Source organism: Takifugu flavidus, chromosome 10 (assembly GCF_003711565.1).
Source record: "Takifugu flavidus isolate HTHZ2018 chromosome 10, ASM371156v2, whole genome shotgun sequence".
Lineage (NCBI taxonomy): Eukaryota > Metazoa > Chordata > Actinopteri > Tetraodontiformes > Tetraodontidae > Takifugu > Takifugu flavidus.
In genome coordinates, this window is record NC_079529.1 from 601,640 (window position 1) to 626,868 (window position 25,229).

Sequence of the window (25,229 nt, forward strand, 5' to 3'; positions counted from 1 at the left end):
AACTCAGACATGTTTGCTACCGGTTATGTAAAGTCCAAATTTGCTTTTAGATACCAATTATCTTTTCTACAGTGGCGACAACACGCGAATGAAGTGTCACGCACAATCCTGCGGGATTAATTGTTCCGCTACCGCCGGTGCAATACCCCAACCGTCCGAGTGGTGTCGCTATAAAAACGGCTATACACGTTTCCCTGTTCGTCAACATCCGGCGACACGTCTCATCACACCCCGACGAGACTCTGCTAATACATGGAAGCAGTTTTCATTCAAAAGCAACGCATTTCTGAAAACTGAGGGTTAGCCACGAAGTTTAATATTTAGTTGGATTAAATTTAGGATTGAGGTTTAGATAGATCGTGAGTTTCACATGGGGGAAGTAAGAAAAATACAGAAGAAGTTGAGGCAGATTGAAAATCTGGAAATTAAAATCAGTCTGACTGCAGAGGAGAGATTCAAGGTATAGAAACACATTATCTTTTGTGCATTTGCGCGTTTGTCCCGCAAAACCAGTGTCGATTTCCCAAAGGAGTAAAAACAGAGCAGGTTTAATAAGAAGCTCACTGAAAGATTCCTGCCTGTTTTGGATCAGAACTGCCAAGATCAATCGGTTGAATTTATCTGTCCCCGAACCTTGAGCCATGAGCAGCACCGGTCCCGCAGAGATGCTTTTAAGATTCATTCATACTAACAATGCGACTAATAATGCAGAATGAATTTTGGGAGTTGATATGCTTATCAGAAAATGTATTTCTGAAATTCAGGACAGTAGCGTGTTTAAGGAGCAGATGCCTAATTTAATTTATGTTGTGTCTGCGACAAACGCTTAAAACTGAAGATTACGTTGTGATTCTGACGACTTGCTTAATAAAACGATGCTTTTCTGCATAGGTAGGTTCTGTACGCGGTTATTAGTTACAATATAAGTGAAAGACTCTTGTTCAAAACAAACGAAAACATCTACAAAATAAAAAAGATGCATTTACAAATGTGCTCATGCAGAAATAAATGATTTATAGCTGAAGCCCGTGTGTTTGTGACTGGGTCACATCCGTTCTGTTCATTTGTCTGTTCCCTTGATGAAATCTAAATATCAGTAGTTTGTTGTACAGATGTTCTTTCACTTATTTGTATTCTAACAGAAGCACATCAGTCAGTTGATCCGTGCTGTAATAAGTTGCTGCAGTTCATCAGCACTAAATGGTTAAAATGTGTCCTGAAGCCCCCCCCCCCAATTTTTTTGTGATAGCTTTACTTCAAATGCACTCCTCCTTCATAGTCCCTATCACTTTTCCATTCAAAATACGCTCACTATCACTCCTAAATAAGATCTATAAAAATATTTAAAATATATAGCAGCAAAGGATTTGACTTAATTAATTTCCAATAAACGTGTGCCTGTGTCAGATCTTCTTAACAAGCTTTTCTCTCCCTAAAATCTAAATCTCATTTTCATACATGTGTCATACAAGACTGTCATTATTAAAGCCAAGTGTTGGAGAATTCCCCCTCAGACAGGAGAGCGACATCATCCTTCGCCCGTTGCAGGCGAATAAATCAACGCAGTTCCATCGTTTTGTTGTGCATGTAAACAACTTGTGGATTTAGCTCCTGGCTTTACATCCAGTCTCGTGCCTTCTTGCCTCTCAGATCTCCAGAAAGGCGGAGCTGCGTTCCAGATTGGCTGAGCTTCAGCTGCAGCTTTCTGGCCCGCAGCAAACTCCAGGGACTGTGGGAGACGAAAAAACGGAGGAGATGAAAAGACATGTGTAAGGAAGTGAGAGAGGTATCGGCTAAAGAGGGTCCAGATGGAGGGGAACAGAATTCTTCAAAAGCAACAACATCGGCTCACAAGACTTTGATCTTTTCTGTGCGTCTCTCCGAGCACATTGGCGGTCAAATGCTGTCACACTTGAATGAAACGGGGACCTCCACTGTACGCCGGCGTGTAAACATCAACCACAACAGCCGACACTCTGTTAAAGCACTTGGCACGGATCGCTAAATCTGCCAAGGGAGGATATTATTCAATGCTGAGCGAAACACATAGTTTCTAATATCACTACACAGACGTTGAGCCGCCATGAGCACAGCATTTTTCTCTGTTATTGTGGGGCGCAGCGAAGCACAACAGGTTGCTGCTCTCCGCCTTTCGCACCGTCATTAATCATTCACATCTTGCTTTCCTGACTGACACAGGGACCCCGCCGCCGCAGCCCCCCCATCACATCCGCCTCCAGCCTGTAAGGTCCGGAGGGGAGAAGAGACCAAAGCTCAAGCAACTCGGGCGCCAGCTGCCAGGCAGAGCAGAGCGGAGACAGGCGGCTTGTCAGCTCCGCGTGGAGACCAGGACAGGGAGCTGCAGCAGGAAGGTGGGAAGTGATGTGGATTCTAGTTAAAAATTGGAAATCTTTGCTTCCATTTGCAATGAAGTAATTATTCATGTGAGGAGGGGAGTGTAACAAGCTCGTGTGACGCTGCCTGCATTCAAACAATTGCTTCGTCTCCCCTGAAAATAGGGGAATTTATTGATTTGCATCCTTGGAGCTCGTCTTGGCAGCTTTATCCGTGATGTCTAGAGAAACAAGCTGGGATGCTCGGAAGGCGACGTGACTAATTGCACAATGGTTTCCTCCACAGAAGCCAAATTGTCATCGCTCCGATCTTTGTGGGAGAAGGCGAAGTTTCGCTTGAGGCCGTTGTGCGGCCACCATGACATCGTCACCTGTGTGCTCGCTGTTGACAGCCTGGTGGTTTCTGGGAGGTAATGCAGCAAAAGGAATCCTGATTTGGTAATGGACGTGGAAAGTGAACACTTCAGCTAATTTATCACCCAATATGTTCCCACTCGCTCCCCAACATGGATGAGTTTTTTCCGCCTCTTCCTCAATCCCGCGCCCCCCTTGAGATTCACATCGAACCGTTTTCAACTTGTTCTCACCTGACATTTCTCACTCGAGATTTACATCTCTTCCTCCACCTCTGCCCACGTAGCCGAGATACGACGGTGAAGGTGTGGCACGTTCCCACGGCAACGGAGCAGAAGAACCTCGGGGGTCACACCGGCGGGGTCACATGTCTGTCTGCGCCCCCTCTGGAGTACTGCAAGGAGCTGGGTGAGAGAACGCAGCCTCAGATGTGGGCCATGAGCAGCTGAGTAACGCTGGTGTCCTGAGCTCTGGTAATTATAGGAGCAGTTTATCAGAGACGCCCCAGTGAGAGATGATCTCGGTGGACACGTTTGAGAGTTCTCCGTCTGTCTGAAACACTCAGTCTTCCATCCCTTGAACTTAAACAGCCTCTCCCGCTCCCACACTCCCTCCTCTGTCTGTATTCCGAACATGAAACGCTAAGTCGGGAAGAGCGGAGCATAAATGACCTCGCTCAGGTGAACTGCAGATCGCTCTGTGTTCATCTGTTCCTTATTCTCTTAATGGCTCTGGTGACGATCCCCTTTGTTTCATTTTGTACATCATTACTTATTTACAGCTTCCTCCCAGCCTAATTTCTTTCCTTCCATATTCTCCCCACCTCCTTCTCCCCCTCTTCTCTCACCCTGCTCTGCTCATTTGCATGTCTTCGCCCTGTCACCAGCTCGGTCCCTGTCTTTGTCCGACACGGAGAGGTTTATTTTGAGCGGCTCGGCAGACTGTTGCGTGAAGATCTGGGCCCTGGACATCGGTATGCGTAACAACACCAACACCCCTGGACACAGAGATATAATACTTTATATACATAAATGTATTTCTGAAGGTAGAAAGCACCTCAGGGGTTTTCCTGAGATACGCGCCTGTGTCTGTGCATCATGATCAATATATTTATATGTGACTGTTGGTGCGTGTTCTTGCCATTTAATGAGTATTTTCCTGCGTCCTCCAGGGCAGTGTGTTAAATCCATCTACACATTCAATGCAGTGAGTTCACTATGCTTTGTGCCAGAGGGAGACGGCTACATCATCACTGGGTCAGGCAGGTTTTTTTCCTTTTTTCTTTCTGAAACTTCCAACACGGCAAACAGAATAATTTAGTTTCAGCACTGATTCATATCTGCTCCCAGTTTATTCTGAATTATCTTCATGTTGGTATGAAATGTGGCGTTTGTTTACGACGAAATCAGCGCGATGGCGCGATCTGGGGAAGGATGCCACATGCACACTGCTTGAACAGTCGGGCACAGGTCAACCATGGCCTGGGGCAACGGCGGCCAGATGCCTCCCTGCACATGTTCACCTCACACTCTGTCACCTGTACAGATGGGGGGAAGGTTCAGGTCTGGAGCTGGCACACCTTTGAAAACTGCCAGTCAATCAACGCTCACCAGGACGCAGTGACCTCCCTCCAGGTTGGTGGTTCGGGCATCTGTTTCACCGATGTCCACGTCACCTTTATGTTCAGGCTGCTTTTCTATAGGCAGTGGGTGCAGGACCCCCAAAATGTTCCTGGAGGAAATGAAGCAACCATTTTTATTCTTGTAAATTTTTTATGGCTTTCAATAAAAAATAAATCCTTTGATTTTGATATATCGGGAGATAAAAGCCGCGGATCTCTTCCAATTTCAGAGAGCGTATTGTTAATTTATTGAGTGGGGAAAGCCTTTTATGGAAATATTGGAATGCAGAGATGCATTTTTCAATTTGGAATGATCAAAACAGCCCTCATTGTCATGCTCTGTTTTTATCATGCAGAGCACTCAATCCATTTATACCAACACAGCACCGAAGTGTACGTTTTTAAATGGATCGTGCATTTATTTGACATCTTTAGAAAAACCATGCAGGCATTCTCCAGCCATTTTCTCTATTATTTTAATGTGACTTTCTCTTTTACATGCACAAGCAAACATGTACAGACGTGGATCACCATGACAACCGTGCCTCCTTTGCCCTCCACAGTCTCAGGGTCCGCTGGTGTTCAGCAGCTCATCTGAGGGAGGGGTGTCTGTGTGGGAGAACCTGTGTTCAGACCGAGACCCTCTGAGGCTGCTGCACCACTGGAGCGCCCAGGTGACAGGTTGCGGTGGGCAGCGAGACGGGCGTCTCACGCTCAGCCCGCGGGGAGACCGGGTATTCTTGGCCGACGGTCGAGCGTGGCTCAAGATCCTGCACTGGAGGACGGGTGAGCTCGGCAGCGGTGGTGTATTCGCTGTAATGGGGGTGGATTTGGAGATGGTGAGAAAGGATGTAGGGACATTTGCATAATCCCTCCATCAAACATCTGTCCACTTTTCACAGGAATAGTGTCCAAACTGGCCAATCACAGCAGCATCACCGGGGTAACAGATTGTGCTCACCAGACAGGAGGCCTCTTAATTGGCTCCTGCTACGATCTGGCAAACGGAGAGCGCTCGCTAAATTGTGAGTGGCAGGGTGATGTGCAGTCAGAAGTTACCCGCTCCCCTCTGAGAGGGGGAAATCACTGTAGCACTATCAATATTTCAGCCTTCCGATCTCTTTTCAGTATTTGCTCTGCCTCAATGTCGGTACCTGGCCTCGCTGACCTGGCCCGACGCTCCCAGAATCATCTGCATCGCGACGTGGACCACAGGGAGCGGAGACCACCGGTGGGTCACTGGGGGAGACAGCCTCGTCGTGTGGGAGCAGCTCCCCAGTTCAGGAAAGCAGAAGTGAGCAAAGTGCACGTCGTCGCTCCTCGTGTCCTGATGATCTTTCTTATTTGCTTGTTTCTCTCATCGAGGCCATTTAAATCAATCATGCTGCAGGACGAGCACCTGTCTCTGTGTGGGTTAGCCTTTTAATTTAATGTACGTGTTTCAGAGGTGATGTCACAGTGAAGAGAAACAGCCAATTGGAGTCCTGCGTCCTGGAGTCAGACGGGGACACGGAGGATGAAGAGGACTCTGACGGTAAACAGCGTGATTTCATCTGTTCCCTTTCTAAAATGTTACATTTACTCGACGTCCTCAAGGGACTCCACGTTTGACTGTGAATTTCAATTCAGACTTTGCATGTTCTGCCGGACCCTCACGGCCTCCTTTTCAAATTTAGACAGTAACGAGGAAATCGAGGGGCAGTGTGACGGCGCAGAGGACAGCGGGTCTGGCTCCTGGTGGCGCTGCGCTCTCCAGTGAGGACGCAAAGGCGTGAAGCAGCGAAGAGAAAACGATCGGGTGGGAGCGTAGCGGCGGCAGAAGAGGGTGCATGGGGAGTGAAGTGTGACAGGCTGTCAGAGTGTGTGTGAGTGTGTGAGTGTGTGTGAGTGTGTGAGAGAGAGAGAGCATATTGCTCTCAATGTAAATATTTTTACATGCAATAAAGCTGTCACATTTGTGACTCTTCACAGTTTCAGACGTTGTTGGCTTCGTTTATTCCACTCTGATTGAGCTATTTTAACATTCCTGCCATCAGCCAGTGCAAATGAATATTAATTGAATTTCATCCCGTCTTTATTTTCCCATTCCTTCCTTCCTTCCTCCTCTCTTTTGAACGTCTGCTGTTCTCTCTGGGGTGTCTGCTATTTTGGTAAATAAAACCAGAGAGTTGGGGCTTTTTTAAAAAGAAAATCTATCCTCTTGAATGACTTCATTAATGTCAATTTCAGTCTTTTATTTTTGCCTTATCAAATTCATTTCTTTGCCACCGCGTCCATTTAATTGAATCCTTAAAAAAAACACAATTAGCATTTAAATCCCTTTTCCAACACTCCAGTGCTTCCTTACATTGCTCTCTATCTCTCCCCTCTCTTACTCGAGATGACTATGTCTCGGTCGCTACGGCAACCGATGTTTTTTTTTCTCCCTCTCTTGGTCTGTATCTACCCCTTTCTCTCTCCCTCTCTCATTCCCTCTCTCCACTGCCAGAGGTAGGCATGATAACTGATATGTGTTGGAGTGTGTGTGTGTGTGTGTGTGTGTGTGTGTGTGTGTGTGTGTGTGTGTGTGTGTGTGACATTTCTGTGGCATTTCGACAGTAACTGGCAATAGCAAGTTACAGCTCTTTTCGCAAAGTGCCATATAGAGTATTGGCTGCGTGCACGAAGCCTCTAATGATGATGAATGTGGCGTGCTCAGGTGTGCGCACGCTAACTGTATTTAAACGGCGGGAGAAGCGTGCGCCTCTGCTTATGATATGTGGAGTCGGTATGGAACCGAGGCAGACAGTTTAGTAGAATTTGAAAGCTCGGGGGAGTGTAATTGTTTTTTCTTTTTCTTTAAAAGGGAAAGTGACAGTTGGCTCTCTGCCTTTGCTCTTCCAGCTGCCTTGTTACATCCTTTTTAAACTGGAAACGGGAAAAAAAAAATAGAAGAGGAAAGCTGGACCCTCCCTTTCCGCTGCCCTTTCTGTCTTTTGTCCCTCTGTCCTGTCGTGCGGAGGGAGATGATCGAAGGAGCAAAGTCTCAGTGAGAAGAGTGGAGCGATGGAGAGATGGTAAGATGGCTGGTGTCTGAGGCATGTGTGGAGTGCAGATGCCTAAAAATGTCATTCTGAGTGACGGCTGGCGGCGGAATCGATGTTTGAACTGATGAGGTTGCGCACGGCGCCTGTAGACAACATTTTCTCTCATAACTTATCTGTCACTCCTCCACTTCTCATTCTTTCCTCCACTTCTCTTTCAGCTTCATCTCTCCTGTTGCACGACTGACTGCCCCCTGCTGCCTCATATCCCTCCTCCTGATTGCTCTCGCAACCCAGCCCTCCACCTGCAACCATGACGACAGCGAGGATGAAGAGCAGTTGGACGCCCAGTCGATCCACTTGTCTGTCACAGCCCAAGTCACGCCTACCCCTCAGTGGGCGGTGGTCTGGGGTCCGACGCAACCTTTGGAGGACGAGACAAACCACTTCCTCTCCAGCCAGGAAACTGACCCCCTGCATCGGCATGGAAACCAGCAGGAGGCCACAGCGTCCGAGGACTGGCTTTATCAGGACACAAGCGCACACCCGCGGGAGGAGGACACGCTGGAACCTAAAGACCAGCAGGGAGAGCAGGAGGAGACAGAGCCTGAGGAAGGTGGGAATCAGGGACCCACATGAGCACACACACACACACACACACACACACACACACGTACCGCAAGTCCTCCAGGGAAGAAACTCCTCCGGGGGAAGGCGTGTGTGTGTGGCCGGGCTGCAGAACGCCCCAAAAGTTGTCGTTACTCAGGGAGGAATTGGCTGCTGAAGAAGTGCGGGATGCAGAGATGATGTCATGGGATTGATGTTCTGGCTGCTTCAGAACGGCTTCATTAATGTGTGCGGTTGTTATGGATACAATCATACACAGCCTCGGTCTGTGCTGAGTAACCGTATGTCTGTGTTACAGTGGACCCTCAGTTCTACGTCACCGTGACCATCTCGTCACTGCTCATCTTGGCGGCAGTCGTCATTACGGCCAAACTATGGTAGGACGTTGAACCCTTCACACACGGTGTCCATCTCACAGCCTGTGTGTGTGTGTGTGTGTGTGTGTGTGTGTGTGTGTGTTTTCCTCACTGGAAGGGACAGTGATGGGGCTTTTTGAGATTCAGGTTAATGTCGAAACAGTTTGCTTTAAACCAGTTGCTGATTGGAAGTTGTGCAAACGTTGATTACAGAACAGAAAGGTCGTGAAATCAACAGTAATTGTCTCGAAATTTCATTTTGTGGCGCCGCGGCATCATTGAGCCGATGCAGCATATTTAAAATCACAAATCTCGTTTGCCTTTTCCCTGTGATGGACAGTTCGTCCAGGTTCACAGCTGCCAACAGAGGTCAAAAAGTGTTTGAGCCTTGATAGAAGAGCGTATAGATATATGGATGCCACCAGATGTGGGGGGGGGGGGGGGATGACTGCGACCGCAGGGGTGCACATCGCCGTCATGGCGAAGATCACGTGCTCGCTTCTTTAGTAGCGTTGCGATGATTAAACACCTGCTGTCAGCAGCAGTAGAGAGGAAGAGGCGACGCAGGAGCAGCTCAGCCTCGCAGGTCTGAGCGTTAATATGGTTCCAGCAGCGTCGACGCGCTCCGAGCGCCCGCAGGCGTCGAGCCTCTCAAAGCATGTAAACACGATTTATGTTGTGTTCAGGCATCCAACACCGTGCAGGCACCATTAGCTGGAAATGGGGAGTCGTAGCGGAGCGTCAGCACGCTTTGCTGATCAAACCAATAACACCTACTGGATTTGACCCCCGGGACGTCTCCGGCTCGGCTCATCACCACTCTCTTTTCTCATTTTCACCTCCTCTTATTTATACATTTACATCGTTTATCTGATCATCTTTGCGAGTTGGACTCCTTCGTGTTCTCTTCATGCTCCTTTTATATGTAAAGAAGGAGCATCTTCCTCGGCCCTTCCCCTCCGTGCACGTTCTCGGCCCCCCTCTCGGTGGCTGGTTCTTCTCTTCGGTTTGTCCTCCCTCCTTTCATTTATCGCCGCTGCCTCGCTTGTCTTTGCACAGCTGGTCCAGCTCTTATCTCCCCCACCTCTCCTATCTCTCCAGCGCCACCAGTCAGGCTGCAGATCTGCAGATAATCCTCGGGTTCGCTGCGCGTTGATACGTGATGAACGCTGTTTTCTCTCCAGGCCCGTGATCGGCCTCGGTCGTGGTGGAACGCTGGAGACACGCTCGCACTGCTGCTGGGACACGGGCAGGGATTCAGGCGGAGATATGGCAGCAGAGGCTCTCTACAGGCCTCAGTATCATAAATGTGTAAATATCACCATGTGTTAGATGGAGGGAGTGGGGGGGGTGATGGGGGGGGGGTGATGGGGGGGTACAGATGGACTGTAATGATCGCCTATAGTGGAAATTGGCCGTTGTCCAGTTCCTTGTGATTATAGAAGAGTAGCAGCGTGTGTTCGTGAGGGGAGACCGACAGTAACTGGATCCCGAGCCCTGACCTCACACACACTTACCGCCGCCGCTGATGGTGTGGCCCCCCCATCTGCCCATCTCTTTGCTTTGTTTTGCCTCTGTATCTTTCTCACCTCTCCCCCCCCCCCCCTCCTTGTTCCCCGTTTCTCGCTCTGCCTCCCTCTCCTCTCTGACAGCGTTTTAATGACTCCGATGAGTGCACTAATTCTCTCACAGTGGCAGAGTAATGTGCTGGCTGGTGTAAAATGGCTCGGTCTGTGATGCAGCAGACTTTGCCCCCCCCCTTCCCTCATATTACCCCGTTTCTCTTGCAGAGCTGCTTCTTCATCACCTCTGCTCTCTGCAGCCACCCCGTCACCTTCTCTGCCCCCCCCCCCCCCGTCCGTTCTCCTCCGCTGACCCTCCACTCTTGTCCTTCTCTTGCAGTTACGATCGCAGCTGTTCCCAGCATCCGGCCCCTCTTTCCCGTGGGGCGGCGCCCCCCCTCTCCCTCGCGCTCCCTCGCTCCCTGGCTCCAGAGGACAGCCGCCAGACGTTACGCAGCACCTCGTCCTCTTTCACCGACAGGGAGAGGTAACGAGTGGCCTCGCCAGCGTGGCCCGGCCCGCATGCGCGTGGGTCTGACGTGCACGTGCGAGTGGAGCCGACCCGGGTGTGTTTGATGTGGCGTTCCCGCCTGGTGTGCGTTGTGAGGCATGGGGCATAATTGGTCTGTGGTGTTATTCTCAGCGGAGTGTTGGGGGCTGTGGTGTTATGCTGCTGGAAGCGGCGCCGCCGTTTCTCCTCCATCTCCTGATGAGTCACTGGCGACCAGTAAGAAACACCCGGCCCATGAAACGCGCTTTTATCTGAGGGTATTTAAAGTTAATCTCAATCAGGAAAATTATACTTAGCTCCTTCTCATTCCCCCGATTAGATTTTCCTCTGCCTTTCTTCTTTTCTTCCTCCCCCCCGCTTCCTTCTTAGTCCCTTGTGCTGCATCCTTCTCTTTGCATGGAACGCCACTTTTCCCGCTCCAGGCTCCAGGCCACTTCTATTTTCCCTCTTTTCTCCAATCTCCAGGGCTCCCGAGCTTCTCGCCGCCCCATCTCCTCAGCCCTCTACCCCCCCCATCAACGTCTTTCACAGCATTTTCCTCTCTGTGTCTCTCACTGTGTCAGGATCCCAGTTGTGAACCTCTGAGTTGACTGACTGTTTAACCATGTGGTCAACACTCCTGCGGGGCCTGAACATCAATATTGACCGGAGGATCTGCCAGCGGCGCCGTTTTATTTTCTCTTCAAACTGTGAAATGACTTCAGGGATCCCAGGTGTCCAACCATCGCAGAACTCCGGAACTCCCACGAGGTCTGAAAACCTCCTCTCCCTGCTGCTCCCTCCTCTTCTCTGTTCTTCCTCTGAACCTGGTAGAAACTTTTTGTTGTGTCTTTACATCCTTGCAACCTGCTATGCGTTTCATCCAGTCTGCCCCCCCCACCCCCCCCCCGAGTTCTCCGAAACTGGGCTGAATTAACCCGCTAACTCACTAAATTACCCTCAACCAGTGTTCCCAGTCATCTAAACCCAGCTGGCTGTTCCATCAGCAACCAAATTCCACTTAACGGGCTCAGATTTGGTTTTTAAACGGTTAGAAAGTCATTTTGGGCGCGTCTAAACACCAAACAGGACATTTTGTAAAGCTGCACAGCTGTAGCCAACAGGCAATGTGTTTAACACGTCACGCTCCAAAAACTGCTGTTTATTTTCCGCTCCGGGCGCCTGAAATGCAAATGGCGCCTTGTTTTGATTCTTCTGCAGCATCTAGTAGAGGGCTGTGATTTCTCGCCACGTCTCTCTATTTGTTCTCTTAATTATTGGGGTTCCGTTCACACATTCACGAGAACCCTTTGTTCCAGTCAGGTGTGTGTGTGTGTGTGTGTGGGGGGGGGGGATCAGGGGCGATAAACGCAGGATATGTAGATATCCTTACAGGCACAGATTGAGGAAATCCAGTGACGGTTTGGAGGTTACACAACACGGAGGAAATAATGTTGTCATGTAAATGAGCAGCTGTGAATTGTAGCACGATCAAAGGGATTATGTTTCCACAATGATGCTGCTACCTGACGGCCGAGGGACCCAGTCAGAGACAAAGCCGCCATTATTCGCCCTCACTGTAGGATCAGCTGTCCAGAGCAAAAGTAAGGCCAAGATCAAGGCGCATCCTTTAAATCTGCATGTGTACAGTCACAACACCTACGAGAGTTGCTTTAGATCTTTTATCCAGTGAGCGATGTCTTACGGAACCTTTTAGCCAGTCTGTGTCTGGAAACACGTATTTCTACGTCAACCATCGTGCTGATGACGTCCAGCGGTTCTTCAAATACCCAGTCTTGTGATTTTTAGTAGCCTAACTCTGGAGATGTGGTTTTCCTGTACCATGAAAATGAAATAAAGGCACAACAGTAGCGTCGTAGCTTTGTGTGCATCTGTTTATTTCCTGCGTGTGCTGAATGGAACCCCCTCAGGAGCCCTGTGATCCGCAACGCTTTATGGAAATGACGCCGCGCAGCCCGCACATTTTAATAGCCGGCCCTGTTTTTCTAATCTTTTTCCCCCCCAAGTGAACATTTAGTCCGACGCATCGTGTCGGTTTTGAAGTCTCCCAAGTGCCAATCACGATTCCACCATTGAGGAGCAGCTAAAACCAAATAATAAGGCCGCTGCTGGTGTGTAAAAGCTTCTCCTTATCTCCTCACCTCACATGGATTCCTCTCATTTCGGAAACATTAGCCGAATGCCGAGCGAGAATTTCCTGTAAAACAACACGTCAATAAACATCTACGCTGGCTATGAGTGAAAATTACCACCCCGGCGTCTCGAAACTCTCCCCGGTTAGGGCGACAATTTCCTGGTGCATTTTTCCGACGGGTCGGTGATTGATGCCGTTCCACTCAGGTTTTTAATGAGAAACTCGTTATGGAGTCAGATGCCGCCACATGCTGAGCACAAACGCCGCGATAATGCTGAAGTTAGGTGCAAACTGGAGTCGCTCTCTCCAGAATTCTCACATATGCTGGCGCGGAACACTCGGAGAGGTGTGCAGCTGTTAGACTTCACAGCTCCAGTCTGCTTAAAAAACCAAACCCATCAAGCTCGTCCACACCGACTGAAATTAACGCTGCTATTTATAGCGAGGAGCGATGCTGAAGATGGGGGGAAATGAGGGGTTTGGTGGACGGGGCAGATAATCAGCCTGTCGGCTCCTCTCTGCACTGGTGCTGCTGGTCAGCTAATTGCTGCCATTAATGTCACTGGGGATGGAGAGGTGGGAGTTTAAAGCGAGAGAGGACAGAATTAAGAGTGAGAGACAGGCTGAGCCGGCGTGACAAAGGCAATTTTGTCTGTGTGATGGATGTGGGGGGGGGGGGGTCGCGGACAATTTTAACAAGCAATTCTGACATTGAAATAGAAGCTCTGGATAAAAACACGCTCCGATGAAATATGAATGAAGCCCGTGTGTGTTTTGCCATGATGGCTGTGCACAGGGGGCGCTTGGGCGCTGTTATACATTAGTCTCTTTGGAGACGTGTCCTAATTAATTACTTGACCTCCTAATGTGTAACCCCCCTTCTGTGAGTTAACATTTAGCTGCTCGCCACCAGAGGTGCACACTGACGTGCGCTTGATAAGAGAAGCCACGGTGACATTAATGAGACGCCCAAGGTAAGTGCGGGGGTCTGTTTTATTTCCTGACAAGGTAGAATCACATTTCATACAACTCAGAGGAGGGAGGACAACAAAGCAATGTAGAAGTTCTCTAAACACAAAGGCTGTCTTCAAACCATGAAAGGTGCACGAGCGTTTCACATGCGCCGCTCCCGTCCCAGCTCAAATTCTCCCCCGTCCCAGACTAATGCGTCACGCTGAGTCCACCTCCCAGGTCATTAAAGACAGCGGACGAGGACACTTCCTGTCATCCATCAGCCAGGGCCAGTTTCTCAATCGGTCATGGTGAGTTTTGGAAATGAAATAAAAGTTCCCATGAAGCTCCCTGGGGTCACTGTGGCGCCCAAGAACGCCGGCCTCCTTACTCAACGTTTGTCCGTGAATCGTGTCCATCTGTCTCCACGTCTCAGTCGCGCGTCCTCAGTTGGACTTGGACCAGATCTTCCCACTTCCACGCAACCTGAGTGGAAAACCAGGCGTGAAATTTATAAGCTCCTCTCCAGCTTCAATACCAATTATGACCAATAATATATACGGTGCATGTGCAAAGAAGCCGTTTCTAATTATAGCTCGAGTCCTGTTTCCAAAATAGCATCACAAGGAAATGGTGTCAAAATCCGTCATAATTAGTCGATTGAGGTTAAGCTATCAGTCATTTGGATTTCAAAACATGAAGTGGATCATCATTTGTTCCGTGCACAGCGCCGAGTGATGGAAATTACAGGCTCCGAGCTTCATCAGGACGTGAGACGCAGCCAGGAAAATAATCACCGCTTTCAGGTTGCCAGTGAAAACAAACTGGCGACAATCAAACGGGCGCTCTGCTCACTGGAGGGGCAAACGGCTCCTCCTGGAGGCAAACACCTGAGGCGTGTGCACATCCGCTGGCACTTACAGCCCAGCACAGGTGTGAACGTGGCAAAAAAGAACCCCAGATAGCGTCGGGTGATAATAAGCATTTTATGCAGACACAAACTACACAAAAAAGAGAGTTTTAAATCAGAGGCAAATAAGAAAGACCCATGAAAACACGGCGAGCTCTTGAAATCTTGAAGCATTTTAGACTAAATGTGGGTTTTAGCAGGTAATTTAAACCCTCTTTGGTGGAGAATTCTGGGCTGCTTTATACTGGAGGAGGAAAAATGGCAAAAAATGACATTTTTATGAGAAAGCTGCACCGCACAGGGAAGTTTGTGTTCTGATTTTGACTTGGGATGGTTTTAAATTGTTCAGCCAGTCGAAACACCTCAGAAAAGGTTTCGTTTCCATCATCTCCCAAGTTCTCACCCTTTCACTTTTGAACTTTTTTTGCCTGGTTGCCGGGGCTCCTGGGAGGAGGCGGGGTCACGTGGCTCTGCTGGCTGGTCTGCATCCTGATTGGAGGCGGCTCCAGCAGGGGCGGGGCCAGAGGACGGCGAGGCGGCGCTGGCTTTTAAGGTTTTCTGGAGGTTGGATACCTAAGAGCAAAGAAATCCAAAAAATAACCAATCGTGTTCATTCAATGGGAGCTAAAATCTGAACTAATAAAATGCCTAATTAAAGGGATTAAAAATGTCTATTTAAAATGATGAGACCATTGAAATGTGAACATAAACACACGTTTCACTGGTAATAAAAACTGAAGTAACAAGCACAGCATTTATACGCTGATTCTTACATTTTCAGATTTAAATTGATGTCCTAATTTGCTTTATTGACTCCACAAATTTTCAGGAAGAGACACTGTAGCATTACTTTAGCAAAAGAAGCTATTTTCAAAATCTTTGCTCACCACTTCCATTCAGAAGTTTTACTGCGTGTGCGGCCAGGAAGAGCTGCTAATTAGCATTTTCAATATTTCATCAACATTTCATAATTAGGAAAAGATATAGAGAGTCAAGAGAAATGCAAAGGTTAAGATCAAACCCAAAGGATGGAAGAGTGTTGTATTTTTCTGAAGGTGGAATCAGACAGCAGGATGAAAGAAAAGTGACTGACCTCTGTTTCAACTTGGATTTTAACCTTTAACTGGCTCTCTCTGTACTGGTTAGCCCTCGAGACCTGCTCCTCGATACCACACAGCACTGCCTCACAACCTGTGCACCTGGGAGGGAGACGACAGAGACGACAGAGACGACAGGAGACACGGGAGACGACGGGAGACGACAGGAGACGACAGGAGACGACAGAGACGACAGAGACGACAGGAGACGACAGGAGACGACACAGAGACGACAGGAGACATCGGGAGACGATGGGAGACGACGGGAGACGACAGGAGACGACAGAGACGACAGAGACGACAGAGACGACAGGAGACGACAGAGACGACAGGAGACGACAGGAGACGACAGAGACGACAGGAGACATCGGGAGACGATGGGAGACGACAGGAGACATCGGGAGACGATGGGAGACGACAGGAGACGACAGAGACGACAGAGACGACAGAGACGACAGAGACGACAGAGACGACAGAGACGACAGGAGACGACAGGAGACGACAGGAGACGACAGGAGACGACAGAGACGACAGGAGACGACAGGAGACGACAGGAGACGACAGGAGACGACAGGAGACATCGGGAGACGACAGGAGACATCGGGAGACGACAGAGACGACAGAGACGACAGGAGACGACAGGAGACATCGGGAGACGACAGGAGACGACAGGAGACACGGGAGACGACAGGAGACATCGGGAGACGACAGAGACGACAGGACGACAGGAGACGACAGGAGACGACAGGAGACGACAGGAGACGACAGAGACGACAGAGACGACAGGAGATGACAGGAGACATCGGGAGACGACAGGAGACGATGGGAGACGACAGGAGACATCGGGAGACGACAGAGACGACAGAGACGACAGAGACGACAGAGACGACAGGAGACGACAGGAGACGACAGAGACGACAGAGACGACAGAGACGACAGGAGACGACAGGAGACATCGGGAGACGACAGAGACGACAGGAGACGACAGGAGACGACAGAGACGACAGGAGACGACAGGAGACAACGGGAGACGATGGGAGACGACAGGAGACATCGGGAGACGATGGGAGACGACAGGAGACGACAGAGACGACAGAGACGACAGAGACGACAGGAGACAACAGAGACGACAGAGACGACAGGAGACGACAGGAGACGACAGGAGACGACAGGAGACGACAGAGACGACAGGAGACGACAGGAGACGACAGGAGACGACAGGAGACGACAGGAGACACAGGAGACATCGGGAGACGACAGGAGACATCGGGAGACGACAGGAGACGACAGAGACGACAGGAGACGACAGAGACGACAGAGACATCGGGAGACGACAGGAGACGACGGGAGACGACAGGAGACATCGGGAGACGACAGAGACGACAGAGACGACAGGAGACGACAGGAGACGACAGGAGACGACAGGAGACGACAGAGACGACAGAGACGACAGGAGATGACAGGAGACATCGGGAGACGACGGGAGACGACAGGAGACATCGGGAGACGACAGAGACGACAGAGACGACAGAGACGACAGAGACGACAGGAGACGACAGGAGACGACAGAGACGACAGAGACGACAGAGACGACAGGAGACGACAGGAGACATCGGGAGACGACAGGAGACGACAGGAGACGACGGAGACGACAGAGACGACAGGAGACGACAGGAGACAACGGGAGACGATGGGAGACATAGGGAGATGACAGGAGACGACAGAGACGACAGGAGACAACAGGAGACGATGGGAGACATCGGGAGACGACAGAAGACGACAGAGACGACAGAGACGACAGAGACGACAGGAGACGACAGAGACGACAGGAGACGACAGGAGACATCGGGAGACGACAGGAGACGACAGGAGACATCGGGAGACGACAGGAGACGACAGGAGACATCGGGAGACGACAGGAGACATCGGGAGACGACAGAGACGACAGGAGACGACAGGAGACATCGGGAGACGACAGGAGACATCGGGAGACGATAGGAGACATCGGGAGATGACGGAGACGACAGGAGACATCGGGAGACAACAGGAGACGACAGGAGGAGACGACAGGAGACATCGGGAGACAACAGGGAGACATCGGAGACGACAGGGAGTCAGCTGTTAGGAGTTCCAAACACAGAGACTGGCAACATAAAGCTGAGACAGGCTGGACACTGACCACTCCTGCAGCGTATTAACTATGTTTGGAAGCTCGTTGGGGCCCAGGTCGCGGCCGACGCTGCAGTCTACCTCCACCTGCTGGTTCCTCTGGTCCAGTTTGCCCTGGATAATGTCACAATAAACGGCCTCGATCAGCAGGTCCTCCAGCTCCCGCACGTTCTTCAGCTCCAGCTGCTGCAGCAGCAGCGAGTAGGGCAGGCACTGAGGGGGAGAAGCACAACACCTCCTCTAGTTTGTTTGCTCTCTTTAAAACAAGACGCTCAATTTGAGGCTCCTTTTAACTTTGGGACGAGGACTTGCTGAAGCGCCCATTTGTCTAAATGTCAGTGCCACAGGAGGACGACAGTTTTACAGTCTCCCACTGTCCAATTATGAAGTTCACGCCTTCCTACGGGGACGACACTGACACTTTCAAGAGGAATAAGGGGGGGTGAAAGGATGAAAGGAGCAACAGTACTGGAAAGTGTAAAAATAAAATTTGACAAAGGGCACCAAGGTGGTGAAATTCAGTTAATTATTTAGCATGAAGACAAAAGGAAAAGGTCAAAAGCAGAACGGTGACCAGTGGCCATAATCATAAAGTTTTAGGAAGAAAGAGCTCATCTAGGTGGCAGATTTCTAAGAAAATTCTTATAACTAGTTTCCCTCTGAAGGTATGACGGCTTTTCTAAAGATGAAAGTTGTTCACCGAGTGTCTCGGTGCCTAAAAGAGCTCTGAAGATAAAGAGCTGTTGGGGGTAATGAGGAGGACTCGTGGGACAGGTTTTAAGCAGTTTAAAATAGCAGAGACAGTGCTCAGGGAGATCTTTTCCAGAGACGGCAGGAGGTTGATGAAACGCTTCATAAAAATAAGTGCAGATATCGTTGACTTTGATCTCATTAAAGATCCAGTCACAATGCAAAAAACCAGGAGGTGGGAATGAAAGGGTCAGAAATCTACTGCGACACAGCTTCCAGATCTGAACACAATTAGTAGTTGAAGGTTTTATATTTTCTTGTCCAAATAAGATTCACTCAGGATATTTTGACAGTCATTTCTCAGGGTCCCACGATTAAGAACTTAAATGATCACAAGGACCAACATGATGCCAAGTTCTTGGGAGCAATGTTAGACAATAAAAATAAATTTACAGCCAAGCTGCACATAATTAAAGGTTATAGGAGTAATTCAGCAGTCCACGCGCCCTTTTATCTAGACTGTAGCGGATCATTAAAACTCAAAGAATTAAACACTTGAAACATGTGAATAAAGAATCCGAATATATGAGTTTCTCTTTAATGTGACCAGGTTAAATCACTCAACGTGTGAGCAGCTCCCAATGGATGGGGCTGCAGCAGGAAATGCCAGTACCTTCAGATTGGACGCCAGGCTGATGATGGAAAGGTGGCGGAGCTTGTTCCTCTGTGCGGGGGTCAGCTCCGGTAGCGAGGCTGCTCTCTCTGGCCCAACAAAAACACGGAGCAATTACACACAAGGAAATAACGGCACGGATGAAATCCGCCAGCCGGGTTTGGTGCCCCTTTAAACGCCCTTACGGCCTAATATTGACACTTTTTTAAAGCTGGGGTACAGACAGCCTGAGCAGTGAGGATGCTGGCGGGATTCAGCCTCCAGTAACCGGCACCTGATCTCCGGCTCCTCGGGTGACGGCGCTCAGCCTCTCCGACAGCAGCTCTGACAGCTCCTCTACGGCTCCTGTCAAAGTCAACGTGCTCCCAGTCGGCGTGACTCCAAAGCGAAGGGAACAATTAAGTAGGCTATTTTTTTTTCCCAGGCTACTGGATGATGCTCAGCATTAAATTAGACATAATTAATATTCTATTTCTTGCCGAAGCGTCCTGGTGCATAACAGGAACGGCAAATTGAATCACAAAAGAGTGCTTTGTTGTGCATTTGTGCGAGCGCTTCAGTCAGTCAGAGGCTGCTGCTGCAGTCTGGCAGGTGAGGGAGCTGGAGGAATCCGCCCCGCAGCACAGAAACACAGCTCATAAGAAAAAATTTGCAGCTCTCCTCCATAACTTATTTACGCTGTGCTGCCACTGAAAATACCTTTGTAGTCGCAGTAGGTTCCATAGGCAAAGAGGTTGAGGAGCTGGTAGACGGGAGCATGGGGGCCGTTCTCCAGCTGTGGGAGGAACCACAGAGAATATTATGTAGAATACAGGATTAATAATAAATATCCCCTCCACAGGTGAACGGTGCTGATGCGTTCCGTCTGTGCACAGTGGGACATCGAACCACACGTTCACACCTGGAATCAAAATCTGTCTCCTTTTGTTTAGTTCAGGTGTTAAATATTACAACAGCGAATCGCAGTTCTGGAATCTTTTATTCCAAGTTAATGGAGGTTGGAGGAAATGGAGGAAAATTCTCCGTAACTGGTCCCGGGTGCTGCAAACGCCGAGCCAGCTTCAGTCGAATCGACCACATTTTGCTTTAATGCTTTTGTCCCAGATGGAAATGTTGTTCGTGTGGCTAAATGTCAGGCTAATTTGACAAATCCTTCATCCCCTGATATTTACACCTGTTACCTGCTGCGCCACAGACGGAGGAACAGGAAGCGTGAGGTGGTACTCACCTCTTTGACATTGGGCAGCTCCAGTATGTCGGAGAAGACGTAGAGCCCCGGGGTCTCCAGCAGAGAGCTGACCGCCTGGGCCAGAGCTGAGCCCGACAAAGACAGCAGCTGCTCCGACTCCATCTGGAACACAGGAAGCAGAGACACTGAAGAGCGACGCAGCAAATGGGAGCGTGATCAACACACAGCAGCGAGGGTGAGCCTCCGACCGCTGATCGAGGCGCAGATTATGATTAGAGATGGAGGCGCTGGTTTGCCTTTCATTAAGACCGTGTGTCGGACCGTGTGATGAGCCCAGGACCCGTCAGAACACGCTCCACTGAAGTTGGGCAGTAGTCTTGTAGTTAAGGTGAGGGTAGGTGATGCCAGCAGCGCTGTATCTGCAGCTTTATGATCAAAGCCCTTCGGCCTTGAGCCTTCAGAGATCAATGGTCAATGTCCCTCAGAGCTCCTAATCTTTGCTGCTCCGTTTGGGGTTTTATCGGAATATGAGAAAACATTTGTGTATCATCTTGGTCACGCCATCTTGGTCACGCCTCCAGACACTTGGGGGCTCACGACCGGGTAAACAAACAAACAATCACGATTAAAAAATAGTGTTGACCAAAGCTCTTATCCTTGAAATTACCTGGAGAGTTACTGGGATAGATAAAGGATGCACATTAGGCAGCGGCAGCAGAGCATGGGATGTATGTACCGGTAAATTCATCAGCAGCATAAAGTCATTTAAGCATTGTGCGCTCAGGGCAACAAAAGAATAATAACCCAATTAAGTAATGAAAGCAATCTGCCCAGAAACACCACAAAAAGGCATTTTCTGATTAGCTTTGATGTTTTTTGCACTTTGGCCATGCAATGCATCATCTTCATAATACAATTACCCAGAAAATAACAGCGGGGAAACGGAAAAACGGCATAAAACATCTAAAAAGACTAATTAAAATTCCATAGGACGTGTTCCCTGGATATTTAGAGATCCTAATCACAGATGACACGTCTTCAGAGGGAACCCAAACGTGGTCTCTCAGATCCACAATACAGTCAGTGGAATTGCATCACGTTGGTTTTGAGGCCATTTCGTAAAATGAATAAAAGAGAAGGAGGATGTGCAACACTGGGCTCAGATTAGTGCGGCTGGTCCGACTGCGTCACAGGCTGCAGCTTCCTAGATGAAGAGGTCTCTCAGAGCTTCCAAAGGTTGCACCACCCTTCAGACGGCGGCTCAACAGACAGAAGCTCGTCCTTCCATCAACAACAAAGAAAAAAAATAACATTCTGAGCTTCTAATTTCAGGCATTTAAATAAAAACCAAATCAAACGTAGGGCTGCAGCCATCTGTGACTAATTACTGAATTTATGCCTTTGGGTGAAAGATGACTGCAGGAACTCAGCAGGTGGCCTGAACTTGCTGAATATTCAAGAGGCAGCTGTTCACCTGCAGACGGCTTACCTGAGAGATGCACCATAAGTATAACTGCATATATCATCAACACTGTATTATCATGGCTATTTAGACACAAGGACACTTATGAAGTATTTAAGCATTTACTTTTCTCAAAGGTTCTACAGCACAACATGCAACTAAAGCTTCCAAATGAGCATTTTATTCATATTATCTTATTACGATATTAGCTGGGATGCGATTTTGGGAACTGGCTCACACATTTAAATCTACAGCCATTCTAAACCAAATCCTCACAAATTAAATTGGGGAGAAAATAGAGAAGATGATGGAAAAATCTCATTTGTTGAAACACTTCATCCCTTGTATGCATGGGAATGGGTAAAACAAGTTGATATTATATTTGAAATACTAGTATATACGAGGTATTTTTGGTTACTGCTGATCTGCTTGAGGAAACTGACAATGTTTATTTCCTAAACAGCATAATTAGGCAATAAAATGGAAAATATAATATCACAATTGGAAAGCGGTCAAAAACTCGGGTGATTTGAATCAAAAGCTAAATTGTTAGCAGTATGAATAATCTCCAAATTCCGTTTCCAACAGTGTTTAATGATAGATCCTGTGGTGGTGATCTAACTTAACCCCAATAGTTCAAATTAAGCTCTTACATACCAGCTACTAACATTAGCCACGCTGAGCTAACCGAGCGTCTCATAACTAAAATAGTGCGAATATACCGACAGAGAATAATTTTTAATGACGTTTTCCGACGGGACTATCAAAGGAGTATAAAATGTCAGGAAACGTGTTATTTTTTATACTTACACTTCCCACAACAACAATCTCCGGCAGCAGCTAACAGCTAACTAGCGCTGTAGACGTGAGGCCTCTATTCTTTTATAGACTTTAACGTTTTTTTGATCCACACAACAGTACGGTACGAATGACTGAACAATAGGACGCACATGTAGATATCAACAAAGGAATTTAAAAACAAAGATAGTGCGAATTACCTTGATATTTAGGTTTTAGCCTAGCACACGGGATTATCCAGTTCCGCTGTCAGAACACGAACGACAACAAAAGAACGAAAGCGTTGATTGGACAATAATGCTGAGTGGGCGGGGCAAACGCGCATACGTTCAAACTCGTCCTATCGATCACGCAAAATAGTGACACCTAGTGGTCATATGGTCACACTACATTAGAATGCGTCAAGCGAAATTAGAATGCATGGATTTTTCTCCTAAAACATATCAGCTATTTAGATTAAAAACTACAATACAGCACATTTATGATGTTACATCACACCAATGACTCATATTTTGTTCTTAATGGGACAGTAATCAAACTAATCCCGTTTCACTAAAATCGGTCTGTGAGTCAGGCCTCGTACAAATGCCACTTTCTTACATTGTCTTCTAATGTGGCTAATGTGGCTTCGAATTTTGATCTTGAGTCAATTTCTAGGCAATAATTTTAGCCCTTCATTTTACTGAGATCTCATTTTCAAAAATATGGTCGCAAAAGGTTCTAAATTCAAAGCCAGTCACATTTACATTTTGGCTCTCCAAACCATTCAAACAAACATCTTTAACTGCAGATCAAATCAACAACAGCCCCTAAAATAACACATTGATGGCTTTCAAACATGGTTGAATACAGATTATTATCTCAGCAAACGTTTGATTAATAATTAGCCTGCAAGCACATTAGAAGAGCCCTCAAATCAAACAGCTAATTAAAATCCATCATTTTTCTTGTTTACCTTTTCTGATGGGGCCTGAAAAGGCATTTTGCACAATGTTACAACCATTAATGTGGTTTGAAATGTTATTGTCAGCATAAATATATGTACTTGAATTTGAAGACTTTATTTTGGAATAGTGGAGCTACAAAAAGTGTTGGCTGATTTCTGAATAGGTGGTGAAAAGTCCCAAAAAGTGACTAAATTCCGTGTAGCAGATTTACTGTCCTGGTTTTGCACCTAGACCGATAAGGTATCTCGAACACTGAAATAGAACTAAATTTTTACGTTATAACATATCGAAGGATCAACTGTAAACCACACACTTGATGCGTTAAACCAGCCAGCAAAGGAGATTTCACTGCAAGAGAGAGGACATAAAAATCTGTGGTACATTGGAATTCCTCCCTGGTGGCACATACAATATTTCATCAAGATTTTATTGCCGCAGTTTGTGAAATAATTGAGATTGTATTATGTCCCCCGTGGCTGTAAAGAATGAGCATTTACAACATGAACCTGCTCTGGTTTCACTTGCAGATGTTTTTCCTGCCACACTTCTGCGTTTCCTGTTTGTGCTGCCAAGTCTCGGTCCTTTTGATTAAAAACCTACGATCATGCTTCAACAAAACATTGCTGCTCCTGACTAATGATTCATCAAATCATAAAGTGCTGACCAGTAACCAAAGAAGGGAACTTTTTAGGTTCCTCTTATGTCAGCAGATGTATTCAAATAAACATGACAGATAAACTTCACGAAAGTAAAAGCAAAGTTAAACAGACTCTGTGTGACTAATGCACATTATTGCACTGTTTCTGTGAAGAGATATAGTAAAAAAATGTAAAAGATAAAAATGATTTATGTCCGTGTAAATTCTGCCGTATAAATATTGATACTCATAAATTAGAATGAAATCAAAATTCCTTCCCGGAGGCTCACAGTTTTGTCATTCCTTCTCATTTCCTTCGGTTGCTGGAAGTTGTCGCTTTCAGACATTAAAAACACGTTTGTGTTGTGTTGCTGGCGACAATAATACATCAGCATTGTAGGTAAATACCCGGCGGTGTGTGTTTTAAATGAGTGTGTCCTCACAAGCACATTATCAAGCTGAGCTGCCAGAGCCTGGTGGCCCTGCAGGAGAAATATTTCACAATTATGGACTTTAGTGCTTTTTCTCTGACACGACCCTCACTGGACTGGAGAGAGCACTTTGTCTTTTTTATTGCCAATTATAGGTGTCCAAAAGCACACTGAGCTGAAGTAAAGAGAAGGATCACACACACACACCTGCAGAGAGAGAGAGAGAGAGGCTGTCAGTGTGTTACGGGTGCAGATAAAAGAGTCCCCGTCATGGCGACTAGCGTCTCTAATTCTCTAACGTGCTGCAGAGTGCAGGTGGATGCTGAACCATCGGACCAGAAATGAGCTTTTAAGCATTTATTTCTCCCCAAAGACGATGCATCTGCGTTCTGGTGGAGCAGGAAACTGTTTTAGGCTGAGACTCTCGCTCTCTCTCTCTCTCTCACACACACACACACACACACACACACACACACACACACACACACACACACCACACACACACACACACACACACTACCATCATTATGATTGACCCGACCAGAGGGGCCTCAGGGGTTAAAGGCCACAGATTCTCCCCTGGACACTAAATTGCTGTCTACTTTGGACAAACAACTCAGTTTATATTTCCTCTGAGCCCAGAATCCCCCCAGAAGGTTTCTGCCTTTGTTCCTGTGATCAGAAGCAAACGATAATCGGTACTTAGAGTGTCTGGACGGAAGCCTCCCAGTTT

At 47.9% G+C, this 25,229-nt stretch overlaps 3 protein-coding genes across 5 annotated transcripts; 2 read left to right on the top strand and 1 right to left on the bottom strand.

Moving 5' to 3' along the window:
• The first annotated feature begins 145 nt into the window (after positions 1–145).
• On the top strand, positions 146–6,302 carry si:ch211-154o6.3 (uncharacterized protein LOC563854 homolog). Its single transcript, XM_057046011.1, has 13 exons — positions 146–460; positions 1,651–1,769; positions 2,200–2,372; positions 2,641–2,764; positions 2,995–3,116; positions 3,595–3,681; positions 3,880–3,969; positions 4,254–4,342; positions 4,893–5,115; positions 5,232–5,354; positions 5,458–5,623; positions 5,775–5,863; positions 6,006–6,302. Exons 1-13 carry the CDS (start codon positions 371–373, stop codon positions 6,086–6,088), a joined length of 1,578 nt encoding a protein of 525 aa, XP_056901991.1. The 5' UTR covers positions 146–370; the 3' UTR covers positions 6,089–6,302.
• Positions 6,303–6,900: 598 nt separating this feature from the next.
• On the top strand, positions 6,901–12,266 carry pianp (PILR alpha associated neural protein). 2 transcript variants are annotated; one of them, XM_057046172.1, is made up of 5 exons: positions 6,905–7,385; positions 7,574–7,968; positions 8,278–8,356; positions 10,238–10,384; positions 10,972–12,266. In XM_057046172.1, exons 1-5 carry the CDS (start codon positions 7,375–7,377, stop codon positions 10,991–10,993), a joined length of 654 nt encoding a protein of 217 aa, XP_056902152.1. In that variant the 5' UTR covers positions 6,905–7,374; the 3' UTR covers positions 10,994–12,266. The 2 variants fall into 2 exon arrangements, with proteins under 2 accessions (XP_056902153.1, XP_056902152.1); XM_057046173.1 differs by lacking the exon at positions 10,238–10,384 and having other exon boundaries at positions 6,901–7,385.
• A 1,251-nt stretch (positions 12,267–13,517) lies between these two features.
• Positions 13,518–22,774, bottom strand: cops7a (COP9 constitutive photomorphogenic homolog subunit 7A). Of its 2 annotated transcripts, none has more exons than XM_057046135.1 (8): positions 22,682–22,774; positions 20,261–20,383; positions 19,732–19,807; positions 19,033–19,121; positions 17,680–17,882; positions 15,497–15,602; positions 14,807–14,976; positions 13,518–13,979 (listed from the first exon to the last, which is right to left on the bottom strand). In XM_057046135.1, the coding sequence occupies exons 2-8, from the start codon at positions 20,381–20,383 to the stop codon at positions 13,940–13,942; spliced, it is 807 nt and encodes a 268-aa protein (XP_056902115.1). In that variant the 5' UTR covers positions 22,682–22,774; the 3' UTR covers positions 13,518–13,939. The 2 variants fall into 2 exon arrangements, with proteins under 2 accessions (XP_056902115.1, XP_056902116.1); XM_057046136.1 differs by having other exon boundaries at positions 22,494–22,718.
• Positions 22,775–25,229: the final 2,455 nt, after the last annotated feature.

What these genes read in the sequence shown, in the direction of transcription:
- cops7a (XM_057046135.1), bottom strand. Translation starts at nt 20,383, where the DNA reads ATGGAGTCGGAGCAGCTGCTGTCTTTGTCGGGCTCAGCTCTGGCCCAG. An exon ending in AGCTGCCCAATGTCAAAGAG is followed by an intron (nt 19,808 to 20,260) that starts GTGAGTACCACC and finishes TTCCTCCCACAG; the next exon opens with CTGGAGAACGGCCCCCATGC. An exon ending in GTTAATACGCTGCAGGAGTG is followed by an intron (nt 15,603 to 17,679) that starts GTCAGTGTCCAG and finishes TCTCCCTCCCAG; the next exon opens with GTGCACAGGTTGTGAGGCAG.
- pianp (XM_057046172.1), top strand. An exon ending in GTCATTACGGCCAAACTATG is followed by an intron (nt 8,357 to 10,237) that starts GTAGGACGTTGA and finishes CTTCTCTTGCAG; the next exon opens with TTACGATCGCAGCTGTTCCC. An exon ending in TCTTTCACCGACAGGGAGAG is followed by an intron (nt 10,385 to 10,971) that starts GTAACGAGTGGC and finishes TCACTGTGTCAG; the next exon opens with GATCCCAGTTGTGAACCTCT.
- si:ch211-154o6.3 (XM_057046011.1), top strand. Translation starts at nt 371, where the DNA reads ATGGGGGAAGTAAGAAAAATACAGAAGAAGTTGAGGCAGATTGAAAAT. An exon ending in CGGAGAGCGCTCGCTAAATT is followed by an intron (nt 5,355 to 5,457) that starts GTGAGTGGCAGG and finishes ATCTCTTTTCAG; the next exon opens with TATTTGCTCTGCCTCAATGT. An exon ending in GGATGAAGAGGACTCTGACG is followed by an intron (nt 5,864 to 6,005) that starts GTAAACAGCGTG and finishes TTTCAAATTTAG; the next exon opens with ACAGTAACGAGGAAATCGAG.